Raw genomic sequence first — 16,545 nt, forward strand, 5'->3', positions numbered from 1 at the left:
TTTGACAGAAGGGACCTGATCCTAAATCAGCACTGCTTCTCTGAGACGCTTGATACATACAGGCCTACAGTGGGGGGAAAAAAGTATTTGATCCCCTGCTGATTTTGTATGTTTGCCCACTGACAAAGAAATGATCAGTCTACAATTTTAATGGTAGGTTTATTTGAACAGTGAGAGACAGAATAACAAAAAAATATTGAGAAAAATGCATGTCAAAGATGTTATTAATTGATTTGCATTTTACTGAGGGAAATAAGTATTTGACCCCCTCTCAATCAGAAAGATTTCTGGCTCCCAGGTGTCTTTTATACAGGTAACAAGCTGAGATTAGGAGCACACTCTTAAAGGGAGTGCTCCTAACCGCAGCTTGTTACCTGTATATAAGACACCTGTCCACAGAAGCAATCAATCAATCAGATTCCAAACTCTCCACCATGGCCAAGACCAAAGAGCTCTCCAAGGATGTCAGGGACAAGATTGTAGACCTACACAAGGCTGGAATGGGTTACAAGACCATCGCCAAGCAGCTTGATGAGAAGGTGACAACATTTGGTGCGATTATTCGCAAATGGAAGAAACGCAAAAGAACTGTCAATATCCCTCGGCCTGGGGCTCCATGCAAGATCTCACCTCGTGGAGTTGCAATGGTCATGAGAACGGTGAGGAATCAGCCCAGAACTACACGGAAGGATCTTGTCAATGATCTCAAGGCAGCTGGGACCATAGTCACCAAGAAAACAATTGGTAACACACTACGCCGTGAAGGACTGAAGTCCTGCAGCACCCGCAAGGTCCCCCTGCTCAAGAATACATATACATGCCCGTCTGAAGTCTGCCAATGAACATCTGAATGACTCAGAGGACAACTGGTGAAAGTGTTGTGGTCAGATGAGACCAAAATGGAGCTCTTTGGCATCAACTCAACTCGCCGTGTTTGGAAGAGGAGGAATGCTGCCTATGACCCCAAGAACACCATCTCCACCGTCAAACATGGAGGTGGAAACATTATGCTTTGGGGGTGTTTTTCTGCTAAGGGGATAGGACAACTTCACCGCATCATTTGACGGGGCAATGTACTGTCAAATCTTGGGTGAGAACCTCCTTCCCTCAGCCAGGGCATTGAAAATGGGTCGTGGATGGGGATTCCAGCATGACAATGACCCAAAACACACGGCCAAGGCAACAAAGGAGTGGCTCAAGAAGAAGCACATTAAGGTCCTGGAGTGGCCTAGCCAGTCTCCAGACCTTAATCCCATAGAAAATCTGTGGAGGGAGCTGAAGGTTCAAGTTGCCAAACGTCAGCCTCGAAATCTTAATGACTTGGAGAAGATCTGCAAAGAGGAGTTGGACAAAATCCCTCCTGAGATGTGTGCAAACCTGGTGGCCAACTACAAGAAATGTCTGACCTCTGTGATTGCCAACAAAGGGTTTTGCCACCAAGTACTAAGTCATGTTTTGCAGAGGGGTCAAATACTTATTTCCCTCATTAAAATGCAAATCATTTTATAACATTTTTTACATGTGTTTTTCTGGATTTTTTGTTGTTGTTATTCTGTTTCTCACTGTTCATATAAACCTACCATTAAAATTATAGACTGATCATTTCTTTGTAAGTGGGCAAACGTACAAAATCAGCAGGGGATCAAATACTTTTTTACCCCACTGTAGGTCTCGATTCTCTCTTCAATGGATCTCAATGAACTTTGTTAAATAACAAGTAGATTCATAAATTGTGCGTCCCTTTCCAGCGGTGGTGGTCCAGGCATGGTGGAGGGGCATCCTGGCCTGTAGGAGGGCACAGCGTAGAAGGGAGGCGGCCAACACCATCCGCAGGTGGGGCTCTTCTGGACACAAGATTTATTTAACTAGGATGGTGAAAGAAGGTTCATGACTATTCATTAGATTGCCCTATTGTCAGTGGTGTAAAGTACTTAAGTAAAAATACTTTTAAGTACTGAAATTGTTTTTTTGGGGTATCTGTACTTTACTTGACTATTTATATTTTTTACAACTTTTACTTTTACTCAGCTATATTCCCAAAGAAAATAATGTACTTTTTACTCCTTAGATTTTCCCTGACACCCAAAAGTACTTGTTAAATTTTGAATGCTTAGCAGGACAGGAAAATTGTCCCTGGTCATCCCTACTGCCTCTGATCTGGTGGACTTACTAAACACACATGCTTCGTTTGTAAATTATGTCTGAGTGTTGAACTGTGACCCTGGCTATCCGTAAATTTAAAAAACAAGAAAATCGTGTCATGTGGTTTGCTTAATATATTTTAATATATATATTTTAAGTTATTTATACTTTTACTTTTGATATTTAAGTATATTTAAAACCAAATACTTTTAGACTTTTACTCGTGTAGTATTTTACTGGGTGACTTTTTTTTACTATTACTTGAGTCATTTTCTTTTAGGGTATCTTTACTTTTACTCGGGTATGAAAATTGGGTACTTTATCCACCACTGCCTATTGTGACACTGCTTTCGGCTCAATGGGCTCCCTTGGATTACTGAAGTTATACGGGTTCTACTCATATGGAGAAACTAGTGGAAATCATTTACCTAGACAATATCCACACATGTTTTGGACACCTATGGTTTTGGCAGTGATGTGTGTGGCTGTATAGAAGTTCTTATCAATTTGTTGATTCATGTGTGCAGGAGTGTTTACAAAGCTCTCTCTCTGTTTCTCTGTCTCTCCCTGTCTTTCTCTCTGTCTCTCTGTCTGCCTGTCTCTCGCTCAGGTTCATCAAGGGCTTCATCTACCGCCATAATGAGCGTTGTCCTGAGAATGAGTACTTCCTGGATTATGTGCGCTACTCCTTCCTAATGAAGCTGCGCAGGAACCTCCCCAAGACAGTCCTGGACAAGAGCTGGCCCACGCCCCCAACCGCCCTCATCGAGGTAACGCAACTTTACACGAAACACTGTGTAAAGTTGCACTCAGGCCCTACTTCCTGCTTTGGGGAACATCCAGCGTCCCCCTTGCGCGTGCCACGTCTTTCTCTGGGGACAAGGAATCTTCATGACACAAACTGTTCACACCCCTCTTGTTGCTGGAGAGAACATTTTGCATGTTTAATGTATATTCGTGTGATATTTGACTGACTCAAACATTACAACAAAATCTATGGGCTAAGAAAACCTAGCTAAAAAAACGCTAGCTGGCATGGGCTAGTTGATCTGGGTATTTCTTACCTTAGAGAGCCATTTATAACTTGTATGTAATGACTGACAAGAGGAAAACCGATGGTGCACTACCCAATTTCTAAATTGCACCTTATAACTTTAAAGAGTAAGTTGAAAGCAGGACTGATATAAATATTTTATTTTGGGGGGGGGGGGACCCCGCCGACCCCTCGCGCCCAACAGTTTGGGAACCACTGCTGTAGGCTACATTTGAAATGGTCTGAATTAAGGCATTTTTCTTGATGACATGTTTGAGTAGTTAAAATGGTACGTGACAAGTCATTCTCCGTCCAATAGGCGTCGGAACAGCTACGTAAACTGTACATGCAGAACATGGTGTGGAGCTACTGCAAGAGGATCAACCCAGAGTGGAAACACCAGGTAAACAGGATACGATAGTATAGTAGTACATTTGATATCTTTCAAATGTATTCATAGCTCTTCATCAATCCGCAGAGTTCAGAACTTTAAAGACTGTCAATGTGGAGTGGTCTTCTCCTACTTCACCAATACAACTTTTCTCCAAACTATGTTTGTCCGTTCTCTCACTGTCTGTCAATGAAGTTGGAGCAGAAAATGGTGGCCAGTGAGATCTTCAAAAACAAGAAGGACAACTACCCCCAAAGTGTCCCAAAGCTCTTTGTGGGCACACGACTCAGTAAGTGCCTTGATTAACACAGACACGCGCGCGCGCATTCATGCACACACACACACACACACACACACACACACACACACACCTAACGTTCTTCCTGTGCCTCTCTCTCCTCAGATGGAGAGGAGATTAACCCCAAGGTGTTGCAGTCACTTGGCAGTGAGAAGATGAAGGTCAGTACAGTACTAGCGTGTTAATATGGCCATTCAATTCTCTACTTGGGATTTATGTAAGGTTGGATATTTGTCTTAATATATAGTCAATACAGTATATTAATGTGTTATTGATTCTTAACTCTGATCATGGCTGGTCTAGCCTATTTAGTGCCGCAGACTACAGCTCAAATGTTTGAATCCAGCCCACTGCCTTTGACACACTGTCTTTCCTCCGTCCAATAAAATACAAAATCCTTCAAGATATATTACAACCCCCACTAATAATGTCCCCTTCCCACTCCTCAGTATGCAGTCCCAGTGACCAAGTACGACAGGAAGGGCTACAAGGCGCGACCAAGGCAGCTGCTGCTCACCTCCAACAGTGCCGTCATCGTAGAGGAGGCCAAGCTCAAGCAGCGCATCGACTACGCCGCCCTCAAAGGTCAGCGGTCACAGGGTCATGGGGAGAGGATGCTTGGGGGGTCAATAGCATTTCAAATGACATTTTTGTTTACTTCTTGAATTGAAAGGGAGTTGTTTTCTGGGGTCCTTACAGAGGCCGTACTGAATTGGTCTGAGTGATGCTCATAGTTCTCCCATTGACCATTTATTTCTCTTCCCGGTCTGTCTTGTCCTCAGGCATTTCAGTCAGCTCGCTCAGTGATGGCGTCTTCGTACTGCATGTGCCCACTGAAGACAAAAAACAGAAGGTGAGGCTGACCTCAGCTCTATCTTACACAGTCATAACATGGTCATAACCCCATTACACACTGGTTATTACATACTTAACCGATGTTATGTGAAGTAGCCTGATCCCAGATCTGTTTGTGCTGTCTTGCCAACACATATCGACATTGTCACGCCAAACACAAATCGACCTGGGACCGGCTAGTAGTGAAGCTGTATCTCTGTAACTCCTCTCCTGCCTCCTCTGGTCTGTAGGGAGATGTGGTGCTACAGAGTGACCACATCATCGAGACCCTGACCAAAGTGGCCATCTGTGCTGACAAGGTCAACAGCATCAACATCAACCAGGGAAGGTGAGTTGTTGCCCTGACACAGATACCTGGAACTAGATAAGCCATATACCGTGTTAATCAGCGGAATGTCAGCTTTCATTTAAAAACAGCTGTACGTTCCTAACATTTCCGGTTCAGATTTTATTAATATAAATATATAACACGCTCATGACGCACGGGTTCGTCAAGGGGTTAAAGGGGCTTACGTGGAATACTACCATCAGTTGTCAGGACCTGAATTCATAGACACCAGTGATACATCACCATCTGCAATCTGATTAGTTTCATTTAATTATCGTTTTTTTTTGGGGGGGGGGGGCTGTAAATGAACTGCAGCTCATCTCTTCCTCTCTCTCTCTCTCTCTCTCCCAGTATAACTTTCACCATGGGCCAAGGTAAAGAAGGGATCATAGACTTCACCTCTGGCTCTGAGCTGCTGGTTGCCAAGGCGAAGAATGGCCACCTCTCAGTGGTGAGTCGGAATAACGGAGGGATATAAAGCATCAGTCCTCCCCTACAGGACTAAGACAGTAGGTTGGAACATCAATACTGCATGATTGGAGTTGATTGATTCATTGTTGGAGTCCTGCACTAGTATTTATATAAGCTAACTGTACTTTACTTTTTAAGCTGGTTGTTGTTGTGGGAAGTATACAACAGTGTAGGACATGATTGTTTTGTTAACGCCCCCTGTTACACCTACAATGAAAATCAATGTACAGTTTATCTCAGGTAGAGACCATTTGTTCTGCATGTTTACATTGTAAAGATAACCAATCAATCATTGATTGATTGCTTGGGTGGTTAAGGTAACGTCTTTGTAAGGGTTACCTCTGATGTCTTCCCTGAACTGTTTTAGACTGCCCCTCGACTGAACTCAAGATGATAGCCATGACTGATCATCTGACCACGCCAAGGAAGTCCTTCCTAGAATACGCTCCCATTCACCAATCACAACCGCAGACCAGGCTCTGCCTAAGCCAATCAAATGCCAGCTCTCGCTACATGAACGGCATGTGCTTCCAACTAAGAAAAAGTCCAGCGAAACTAATTGATATTTATGTTTATATATTTTTGGGATTAATACTTGTTATTTGAATATCACGATTTTATATATGAAGCCAAGGAATAACAATGTTTTGGTGCATTTTTGCCTGCACTACTTATGCCTGTCTTGCTTAATTTGGGAACATGACCAAGCAATCAAGGGTCTCCTTTGCTTTTTCTTTCTGTCATTCTTTTTTCACAATATTTTCTCTGTTCAGCAGTGTAGACTTTACACCCTCTCTGATACTGCTCTGTTAACTGTTTGGGGAAGAAGCTTTTGTTAAAGTTGAGATGCAGTACATGGCTGATGGTATGTAGGCTAGGTTTGTTATAAACTATCGAGGAGCAGGGAATCTGGTAGAGAAGTTCATAAGAATAGTTTATTTTTTTCAAACTTGTTTAGACTCGGACGCAATACTCTTGAGGTTTTTGAAACCGAAGGATATCAACAGAGAAGTCATGTGGGTGTGTGACCTTTGACCCAGAGCATACTGTCCAGAATGTGGTCAGAATTTGGTCTGTGCCATAGATCACTAAATCGTTCTTTGATGTAGATGTCATGTAGCCCAAATGAAAGTGGAAACCAAAGCATTTTGGTGAGCAGAATGTTGAAATGAGATTTTATAATAGATTTATAATGGAAACACCATAGTGAATGGCCTTTACAATATATAAGAGATAAAGAAAGTGAGAAAGAAATTAGGAAAAAGGTGTGAGAATGAAAATGGGGGGGGAGAATAGAAAACCGTTTTGTCTTTCCATTTATCGCTTGTTTGTTCCCAATGATTGTGCCTTTCTCCTTTACTAAGTTATTGTTAATGGATTATTTATGTCGATACACCAATTAAACAATGACACTTTGGGGATGACGTTGAGTCCACTGTTGTTAGAGACAGATATGTCTCGTATACGCTCAGGATGGCCTACGAAAAATACTTCAGACACACACGTTTCACTCCCAAGTTAAACCCGTAGAGTAAAAGGTTTTTGGAAACATGTTATGATCCATTTGCTTTCCATTGTGTCAGGTTCCCAGGCTGCCATTTCCACACTCTGGTTATGTGTAGCAGCTCATCAGGATATAGTAGTAGTCAGAACAACATCCATTACTTATTTTACCACATTTACCATTTTACTTTCCTGATGAGGATTTTTGTGCTAGCTTTGTGACAGGGACAATGCTAAAGACGAATGCACTACAGATTTGATATAGCATTTTCACAGTGTTAGGCTATAATACAGCCAAGCTGATACTGGTGTCTCAACAAAATACAGCCTAGCCCTCTCAACATGCGGTTATTGTTTTGATTGGCACTTCCAAACCCAGGTCTTCAAGAGCGATGAGGCCCTAGGCACAGCATTCAAGTGCAGTTAAGTATTTTCCTGGTGTTTAATACCTACATCATAGGTTATACTCATAGCCAAGGGTGTTCTTCACAGAAAGCACATGGATCAATGGTAACATCCTTAGGAACACTTATCAATCTTTGTAACAAACCAGAGGTCTATTGGTATGACCCACGTGAGTGACACTACAGTTCATAGATTGAATCTACGCACCTCTCCCCAGCTGTGACTTTCTGAGCTACGTTTCGCTCTTCACGTTTCTGTGCTGCTTCTTCTTTGCATTGCCTCTCGAGTGCCCCTCCCATCCTCCTCCCTCTATGACCCAGCCTCTGAACTGTGTCCAGCTGACAACCCAATGAATGAGCGGTAAGACAGGTGCAATATGCCTAAATAAAGGTGTGCCACAGCACTGACACTAGACAAAGAAGCAATAGTGGATGCAATGTCTGTTAATTGTCTGTTGAATGATTATATGTCAATTAAAGTGTTATTTTCCTGGTTGGAGATGTGTTTGGTTAGCCTGGTCCCAGATCTGTTTGCGCTCGCTTGCCAATTCCAATGCCAGACGGCACAAACAGATCTGTGACCAGACTATTGTGTTCTGTGCACTAATAAGAAATTTGAGCCAAGTGAGGATTTGTAGAAGTGTAACATGCATTTTGTCTTCTTCAAAAACTTTGTTGCTAATGTGCCTTGAGTTTAATAGAAATACAACCAATTTTGTATGAAATTCAGTGACAAATACCTCCTTGACGATGTCACTTATTCCAGAGTAAAAAAAGTGTATATATACACCCAAAAATCTGATTCCTCCTTTAAAATGTCATAGATTCTCTGTAAAGCCTGTCTCCCCATGTTTAATCATTTACAATACACAAGTTCAGTCCTGAATTACTGTATGCACAAACATGTAGAATTAGACCAACACACTAAAGATGAATTACTAAAATGTCAAAATAAACTTATTGATTCTGTCTGGGTCCTTCATTACAAACGTATTTCCTTGATAATTTGGTGCATTTTAAATGGGGTAGTTCATCCAAATTACAAAATGACATATTGGTTTCTTTACCGTGTAAGCAGTCAATGGACAAGGTATAACAGCAATCCATGAGTTAGTTTTGCTAATATGGGTACCAGTTACTTGCATTGGGTTGTGCCTCAAATGCTAAAAAGTTCCATTTTTTTAAACAGTGACCAGGTACACAACCAAAGCATGGCTTGCTGTCATACGTTGTCCCGAGACTGCTTACAGGGTAAGGAAACTTATGTCATTTTCTAATTTGGGGGAACTATCCCTTTAAGTGTATTTGATAGAAACCTAATCAGGAGTTCAATGTTTTGATTAAATCCAAACTCTGGACAGAATATGCAGCCTTTTCTGGCACATCAGAAATGTACCCTAACTAGATTATGCAAGTAAAGTTAGGCCTACTCTGATTTTTACTGTGCAGTCTTTATAGTACCAAGCCAGAACAGCTGAAACGTACCATCTTGCAACATGTTGAAATGGGATTTTGATCTCAAGGGACTGTACGAAGTGATGCAATCCTCTGATTTGATGAGGAAGTTGACATCATTTCTAGTCATGAGTTTGAATAGTCTCTCTGCTTTATCGGTGTATAAAAAAACAACACACCAGGCTTTAATAATATTTTTGAACTGTTATTTAAAAATGTGGCATCGGCAGTCAATCAATGTTCACTTATAGGCTAGCTAGCTCAGTGGTTCATATCAGTGGTTCATCATTTGGGGAAGTTTTCAAGTCTTTGCTTGTTAGTTTCACTTTCAAAAGGGAGGGGTAAGTTGCTTTTTAGTAATCGTTCTATATTTATATTTGGACTCTTTATTTGTATATTTTACATTACATATTTTTACATTCATTTTACACTTTGTGCTGCCTTAATGTCACTGATGCCATGCTTTGTTTTGTAATAATCATGTAATTACACATGTTAAGTTCTTGTGATCTTAGTGGCATCGTAGGTTATTATGGAATCTTGCTTTGTTTTGGGAAGCCCAATATCACATAAACAAATATATTTATGCTATTTATTTTCTATTTATGTTGACTTAATAATTAGAATAGAATAACATACAGCAACATTTATAGTTGACAAGTTTGTTTTATAGCTTAAGCTACAATGTCACATGATTATTTTTAGGCTTACATCAAGTTTTGAAGTCATAATAATTGAATTTCTTAATGATATTTCCTGTTTTAGGCCATGTGGATCTGTATTGTGCCACTTTATGCTGAAAACAATTCCTCAATTTATGGAAAGGAAAGGGAAAGAAGACCTTCACCCACTTATTAAAACCACTGCCATATTCAAACCACTTTGCTTGTGAGTCTTGTGTGTTATTGAATAAGTGGACAATAGACAAATATATTCTGTTAAACCAGTCACCGCAAGAGTGAGTCTCCCCAGTCCCCACAATGGCGGTGGGGCCATGCACTATAGCACTACAGGAGCGTCGTGTGCAACTGGTGGAGAGCTGGAGCCAAAATGTCACCCACCTCCAGGAGCTTCTTTACCAGGTAGGGGCTCTTACTGAGGAGGACCTCAGCCTGGTGAGAGGGGGAGGTCGCCTGGGGGTGAGGGACTCCATGAGGAATCTGCTGGATGTGTTACACGGGCGTGGAGAGGAAGCCTGTCGAGCCTTCTTTCATGTTCTACAGTCACAGAGAGCCAACAAGGAGTCTGAGTCTATGGTGGCAGCTATCCCACCTGAGGGCTCTGGACCCAGCAGCAGTGGCTCTGGTCCAACCAACATGCAGGAGCACTTGACGAAACACAAGGACATATTAGGCAGGCAGCACAGTCCCGTTGATTACCTTAGTATCAGGACAATTAGGTGTAGTAGTTCAGAGAGTAGTGATGAGTCTTGTTCCTTTACAGATATCACATTGTCCAGGTGCGTGGGCTACACTGTTCCCCTGCAGTACCACCAGCACGAGGTAGCCATGGTGGGTGACGCCTTCCGGAGCCAGGACCAGGTCTGTACCTTTCAAGATGTCTGCCAGAGTCTGCTGTCTGTTCCAGCAGAGGACGTGAGTCTGCTCTCGGGGGTGGCTGGCAGTGGGAAGACCACGGTGGTGAGACGGTTGGTTCATGAATGGGCAAAGGACTCTGGATCCCAGAAGATAGTCCTGTCCCTATCCTTCAGAGAGCTCAATCTGCTCAGTGAGCCTCAGAGCCTGCAGGAGCTTCTCCTGGTGCACTACAGCCACCTCAAACCTGTTCTGCCCTGGGTCATTGACTCCCAACCTGGCCGGATCCTACTCATCTTGGACGGGCTCGATGAGTTCCGCTTCCCCCTGGAATTTGAGCGGAGCCCCAAGTGCTCGGACCCAGAGCGGAAGCTGGGCATGGGAGAGATGGTGGTGAACTTGATCAAGGGTCACCTCCTCCCCGGTATCTCCATCCTGGTCACATCGCGGCCCCACGCCGTCTCCAAGGTCCCTCCCCTGCTGGTGACCCAGCTCTACAGCATCCTGGGCTTCTCTAAAGACCAGCAGAGGCACTACTTTGAGCAGAGCTGCAACTCTCCCCTGGTGGCATCTGCCGTGTGGGGCTACGTTTCCTCCTACCAGCCCCTCCAGCTCATGTGTCGTATACCAGCCTTCTGCTGGATCGTCTCCACTGCCCTTTGTGATAGAGCCCCCTGCTGCCTTAGCCAAGTCACCACCACCACTCTGCCCAATACAGCTAGGACAACGCCAGCAGGCTCCAGTGATAGCTCCGCCTCCAACAACAGGGCTGAAGAAGCCACTCCAACACCTTCAACCTTCTCCTCCACTGTTCCCAGGGTGATGTTAATGAGCGGCCATGTCAAGCCCATCACCATCACAGAGATCTACTGTTGCTTTCTCAAGTCCATCCTGGTGTTCCACGGAGAGGGCCACAGTCAGGAAGGCTGCAGCCCTCAGTGTCTTCAGGAGGCCCCGCGGGTCCTACGGGAGATGCAGCCCACGCTGAGAAACCTGGGAGCCCTTGCCTTCAAGGGCCTGCTGGAGCGACGTTTCCTCTTTGACCAGGCTGATCTGAGCTCTTTCTCCCTGGACTGCAGTGGGCTGTCCAAGACCTTCCTGGTGGAGATCCTCCGAGAGGACCGGGCCTCGCTCACCTGCCAGAGGAGCTTCCATTTCATCCACACTAGTGTACAGGAGTTCCTGGCTGCTCTGTACTATGTCCTGCAGGCCCTCTCCGGCTCAGACCCGTTCTCAGGGCTCAAGTCAGCCGTTGGTGTAGCCCTGTTTCCAGTCGCCCTGCACAAAGTGTTAACCTCCACTGCTAATAAGCTGCTGAGGCCCAGACGGCTCCTGCGCAGATATGTCAAGAAGGCTTTCTCCTGGGGTGGACACCATCAGTCTGGTCACATGGACCTCTTCTGCAGGTAGGTCAAATAATGTGTACATACAAATATATATATCTACAAATACATAGGCAAAAGTAGTGTTGTGTTTTCTCATTCACTTCATCCCATATTAACGTTCAGAAAATGTCTCTTTGTTAATTTATTTTTCTCCCTCCATTAATTGTACATTATTTTGCATTTATCTCCTTGGGTAGATTTGTATCTGGCTTATTGGTACCTCAAACCCGTGTCATCCTGGATGGACTATTCCGAGGCAGATCACAAATACTCCCATCTCCCTCCTCCTCTCTGTCCCTTCCCTCTTCTCCTCCTCCTCCCACCCCTCCCTTTCTTCTGAGCCTGCTCCACTCCCAGCTCCAATATGGCAGACTGAGTCCAGAGAGGCAGGTCAACGTGTGCCACTGCCTGTACGAGGCCCAGGACCCAGGCCTGGCCCAGCGTCTACAAGGCTGGCTGCAGGTCCTGGCCCAAAAACAGGTCCCAGACCAGTCTGGCCCAGCCAAGAGGGACTGGAGCGAGCTGGCCTTCCTGCTGCAGCTGATCCCAGACCTGCAGGATCTGAATCTGGAGGCCCAGGGGCTGGACGCAGAGGGCCTGCGCAGACTGCTGCCTGTACTCCCTCTCTTCAGCACCCTCAGGTGGGCTAAGACGTGTAACACCTTAAATCATGCTTATTCCAAACACAAAAAAGGAAGTTATCTTTTTTTTCCCAACTGTATTTGTTTCTTGATACATGAGAATGAAAACCCTGTGAATTTATCTCCTGTATTCTTTCCTCATAAAGGCTAGGGCAGAATCCACTGGGTCCAGAGGGGGCAGTTGTGTTAGCCTGTGCCATGCAGAGCCCAGACTGCCGTGTCGAGAGACTGTGGTGAGTACAGTATAAGGGCTAATTGATGCAGAGAGAATAGTTGGATGGGTTAAATGACATCACCACCTTGGAAGGACTACATAGACTACATGGCACAATAAAAAAACAAAAAAAAATCATTTTCTGTTGCAAAGCGGTTTGAAATGTTTTCCATGGCATGCCCTAATGAACACGACCCTGTGTAATTGTTCTGGTTCCAGGGTGGTGGGAACAGGACTGGGTTGTAAGGGACTCAAGGTGCTTACAGAAGGACTGAAAGACAACCACACAGTGGTCGACCTCAGGTAACACAGGATATCAATGCTCTGATAGGCTACAGGTAGTCAATAAAACTCATTATAAAGCAGTCTCTCACCAATCATTGTCTGCAATCATTCCATGGTTTAAGGATGGCCATCAATCACATTGGCGATGTGGGAGCGGGCTGTCTGGCGGATCTACTGCGGACCAATCATACACTTAAAGATATCAGGTGAAGATGAGAAAGCACTGCTATGAAAGATATCATACTTTGCGGTTAAAAACAGCCTAGTTACACATCTGTGGTCAAGTTCTCTCATATTCTCATGTCAGTTCACACTAGGTATTTACAAGAATAAGGCCTTGGTTCAAACAAACACAGATGTGCACTATTGCTGTACCTAGGTTGTTAATCTGTCTTGGATTGACCCTCGACCATAGGCTTTTTGTCAAAGAAATCAATGTTAGCAACAGACTTGTTTTTGTGTTGCTCAGGCTCCGTGACAACCAGATTACTGATAAGGGAGCAGAACTCCTCCTGGAAGCACTGACTGAGAATACCACTCTGGAATATCTCTGGTGAGCAGTACACACACACACACAGTGACACACCATGTACTGTAAATGCTGTAATTAATACATTTCTTATAAAACATTGAGGCATTCCAATTCTAATCTAGAGGTATGCGTCTGCAACCTTAACATTTGTAATTTAGCTTACTCCGCATTGATACTGTTATCTGCTCAATTTCCTGCTATTTGAACAAGATAGTCTTTTACATATGTTGACATTTCATTGTGACTTTGTCTCTTTGCTCAGGATGTTTGACAACAAGTTGTCGAAGGAGGGAGTCAGGAAGCTGAAGGAGTTCGCCAGGGGCACCTCTCATCTGGACATCAAAGTGTGCATCTGATTTCATCTGCCTTTCCTGTTGCTGATGATAAGACTCCAAGTACTTTATCATTGGTGGATGATATAGTTTATAATCTGTGTCGTATGGTACTTTTGCACATATACGTGGTATGAAAGATGTTATTAGTATTTCATTCTTATTTTTGTTCAATCAACTAAGAGTTTACATTTGGTTGTCAGGTTTTAGTAGGTCAATGAATATAGCCATTGGTCAATGAAATCGTCTGCAATAGGTTTACACGGTTTTTCAATAGTTTGCATTCTTGTGTGTCAGAAATGCCTCCAAGTAAAGAGCTTAAACGTTTAAACAACACTTCCATGGATTGCCAGCAGAGAGCAATATACCTGCATACACATTACCTACTGGAAGGCTAGGGTCATAGTCTACTATGTGCAAATGAAATGATCATGTTTCCTCTCTAACAAAGCTGGGCATTAATGGTTAACAATAATTAGTTGGTACACAACTAAATTTCACTACCTAAAATTAATGTTGAAATGTATGAAGTTGAGGGTGAAAAAACGAAGTTGAGAGTATTTCTTTATTCTACCACAAGATGTCCCCCTCAATATACACATTTTTGCAGTGTTTTTGTTTGCATCCTTCCTAGTCTGGTCCATAGGGACATGGCATTATCCTTTGTTTCCCAATATGTCACGTTACCTGAATAATAAGGTCATTTTTTTTCATGCCCACTCTTTGATTTTATTTAATGAGGGACAGTGCTACTATTACTACACATCTAATTCTAGATTTTCTCACCTGTTAAGTTAGAAACTCATATTACCCTTGTTATGCACTTTGGAAAAAGTTTGTCAAAAAAAAAAAAAAAAACATTAAACAACTACTACTGTTTTTGTTTTATCTATAAATAGACTAGGCGATGTACAAACCTCAAAATGTAATTGAAAATAAATAATGAGTGCACCGGTCCTTATTCAAGTTAATCGTATTTGTCATAACCCCCCCTATTTAAGTTCATCGTATTTACGATAACACCCCACCCCACCCCACCCTGTCTTTGTGTCAAAACATTAGCTGGCTGTTGTCACCAATTAATTATTTAATTTAATCATTTAAGAGCTCTCTGATTGGTTTGCGCTCGTCTCTAGCTCAGGACCTGGCCAATGGAGACCCGGGCTTGTTTGTGCAGCTTTCGGTGCGAAAATAAAAGCAGGAATCTGCGCTGAAGAGAGATGTTGATGCAAAGAAACAAAAGATTGAGTATAGTCTAAAGTCTACAGTATATAGCTGTTATTTGTTTTTTGAGAATAACAACTACAGATTTTAAGTCAAAGACAGAGTCCAGTCAGTGGAGAGGCAGGCGACCTTGTTCGTGGTTCCAGACACTCAGGTATGGTACTGCACTTCAGGGATGCGCTACTGTTATTCTACGGGGAGGAATCTGTAAACTCTCTACTTTTGCATTTATTGAGAATTGATCACTGAAAAAAAAGATATAAGCTATGTTACACTGAGTGTGCAGAAAAGCAACATTGTTTTTATTCTGTCATATCTTCGTAGCCGACCCTGAAATGATGTAGACTGATTATCCTAGACAAAACATGCAACAATGTTTCAATGGAAACTTATCTTAAGATGATAGTGTGTGTATAGGCGATCAAGGAAAGTATGAGTCAATTACACAATGAATTGGATGTCACATTATGTGTTTATTGTTGATTGCAGTGGTGTTAGTTTTCCCTATAGCAACTTTACTGTTATATGATGTGTAGTCAACATGATTTTAGAGGGGGATGACCATCCCAATTATGTTTTTGTTTATAGTGTTTTGCTTGAGTAGACTATACACCGTCTCGAAATGTTACAATTATTATAGGGAAATAACAGCATGCAGATAACTTATAAAATGTATTTAAATGTCGACGTTTTCACAGTGTCATGTTATCATTTTATTTGCTTCTCTGCAGATTGAGTTTACGAGTTTAGAATGGAATAATAGAATATAATAGTAAAAAATATATATTTTTAATGTCCATAGAGAAATTTGCTCTTTGCAACGAAGTACAGCCATATTAGGTAATACTGTCTTACTTGTGCGTCCATGTATTCCTCTTTTAATAATAACATTAACATTGCGGGGAAATGTTCTGCATGTTAATAGTGAAACCATTAAATGTCGTTGCTACCAAAACAGCACCAATAAAGGACAGAGAGATTTTTGGAATTGCATGGAAGCTGTAGGCTAATTGCAGCTTTGGTGCGTATGGTGAGACTATTCATATGCGCGGCGTGCTGTGTTTACGATACTGAACAGCTGAGCTTCATGAGAAAGAGATTGGGGTGGGGGTGCAGGAGGAGGCTGAGGCGCATTGAGACCGCTGATGATTTCAGTCCAGTTCAGACCAGTTTACAGAGCTGCTCATTTCCCGCACCATACTGTTATTGTTTAAGAATCCCATAAGGACAAGGCGAATGAAAATATAGGCTTAATACACGTTGTCCATAGTACCGAGGACCTGACCTTCACACATATCGATAAAATAACGAACACACATAAGCAAATATGCAGTGAAAATAAAATTACAGTGAAATCAGGAGAAAATAATACGACCTCATAGACTAATATAAAATGCCATGCATGTCTAATAGTTAATTGGCCAGTGTGGGTTTGTGTTAATGAATAAAAGGTTTGTTGTTCATCGCTGGTCATACAATTATTTGTGAATGAATTTGAAAAAAATGTAAACACTTTT

The 16,545-nt window shown here is 42.7% G+C and overlaps 3 protein-coding genes across 9 annotated transcripts in view; all 3 read left to right on the top strand.

Annotated features, from left to right (window-relative positions):
• The window catches only part of LOC106580786 (unconventional myosin-Ic), a 78,061-nt gene extending 69,667 nt beyond the window's left edge, over positions 1-8,394 (top strand). For 3 of the 4 annotated variants that reach the window (XM_014162196.2, XM_014162199.2, XM_014162198.2), the window contains exons 23-32: positions 1,749-1,833; positions 2,753-2,912; positions 3,495-3,578; positions 3,762-3,855; positions 3,970-4,025; positions 4,314-4,449; positions 4,647-4,717; positions 4,950-5,047; positions 5,399-5,556; positions 5,886-8,394. In XM_014162196.2, the coding sequence (XP_014017671.1) occupies positions 1,749-1,833; positions 2,753-2,912; positions 3,495-3,578; positions 3,762-3,855; positions 3,970-4,025; positions 4,314-4,449; positions 4,647-4,717; positions 4,950-5,047; positions 5,399-5,525 (911 nt within the window). In that variant the 3' untranslated portion in view covers positions 5,526-5,556; positions 5,886-8,394. The remainder of the gene's footprint in view (positions 1-1,748; positions 1,834-2,752; positions 2,913-3,494; positions 3,579-3,761; positions 3,856-3,969; positions 4,026-4,313; positions 4,450-4,646; positions 4,718-4,949; positions 5,048-5,398; positions 5,557-5,885) is intronic. The other variant, XM_014162197.2, reaches the window with a different exon arrangement.
• A 218-nt stretch (positions 8,395-8,612) lies between these two features.
• LOC106580787 (NLR family CARD domain-containing protein 3) lies at positions 8,613-14,770 on the top strand. 3 transcript variants are annotated; one of them, XM_045703597.1, is made up of 9 exons: positions 8,613-9,221; positions 9,646-9,962; positions 10,324-11,821; positions 11,998-12,441; positions 12,588-12,674; positions 12,875-12,958; positions 13,063-13,146; positions 13,410-13,493; positions 13,735-14,770. In XM_045703597.1, the coding sequence occupies exons 2-9, from the start codon at positions 9,875-9,877 to the stop codon at positions 13,826-13,828; spliced, it is 2,463 nt and encodes an 820-aa protein (XP_045559553.1). In that variant the 5' UTR covers positions 8,613-9,221; positions 9,646-9,874; the 3' UTR covers positions 13,829-14,770. The 3 variants fall into 3 exon arrangements, with proteins under 3 accessions (XP_045559553.1, XP_045559554.1, XP_045559552.1); XM_045703598.1 differs by having other exon boundaries at positions 8,613-9,962; XM_045703596.1 differs by having other exon boundaries at positions 9,646-11,821.
• Positions 14,771-14,934: 164 nt separating this feature from the next.
• LOC106580788 (large neutral amino acids transporter small subunit 4) overlaps positions 14,935-16,545 on the top strand; it is a 30,626-nt gene continuing 29,015 nt past the window's right edge. For both annotated transcript variants that reach the window (XM_014162202.2, XM_014162203.2), the window contains exon 1: positions 14,935-15,182. The gene's annotated coding sequence lies outside the window, so the exon portion shown is untranslated. The remainder of the gene's footprint in view (positions 15,183-16,545) is intronic.

Source organism: Salmo salar, chromosome ssa20 (genome assembly GCF_905237065.1).
Source record: "Salmo salar chromosome ssa20, Ssal_v3.1, whole genome shotgun sequence".
Taxonomy (NCBI): Eukaryota; Metazoa; Chordata; class Actinopteri; order Salmoniformes; family Salmonidae; genus Salmo; species Salmo salar.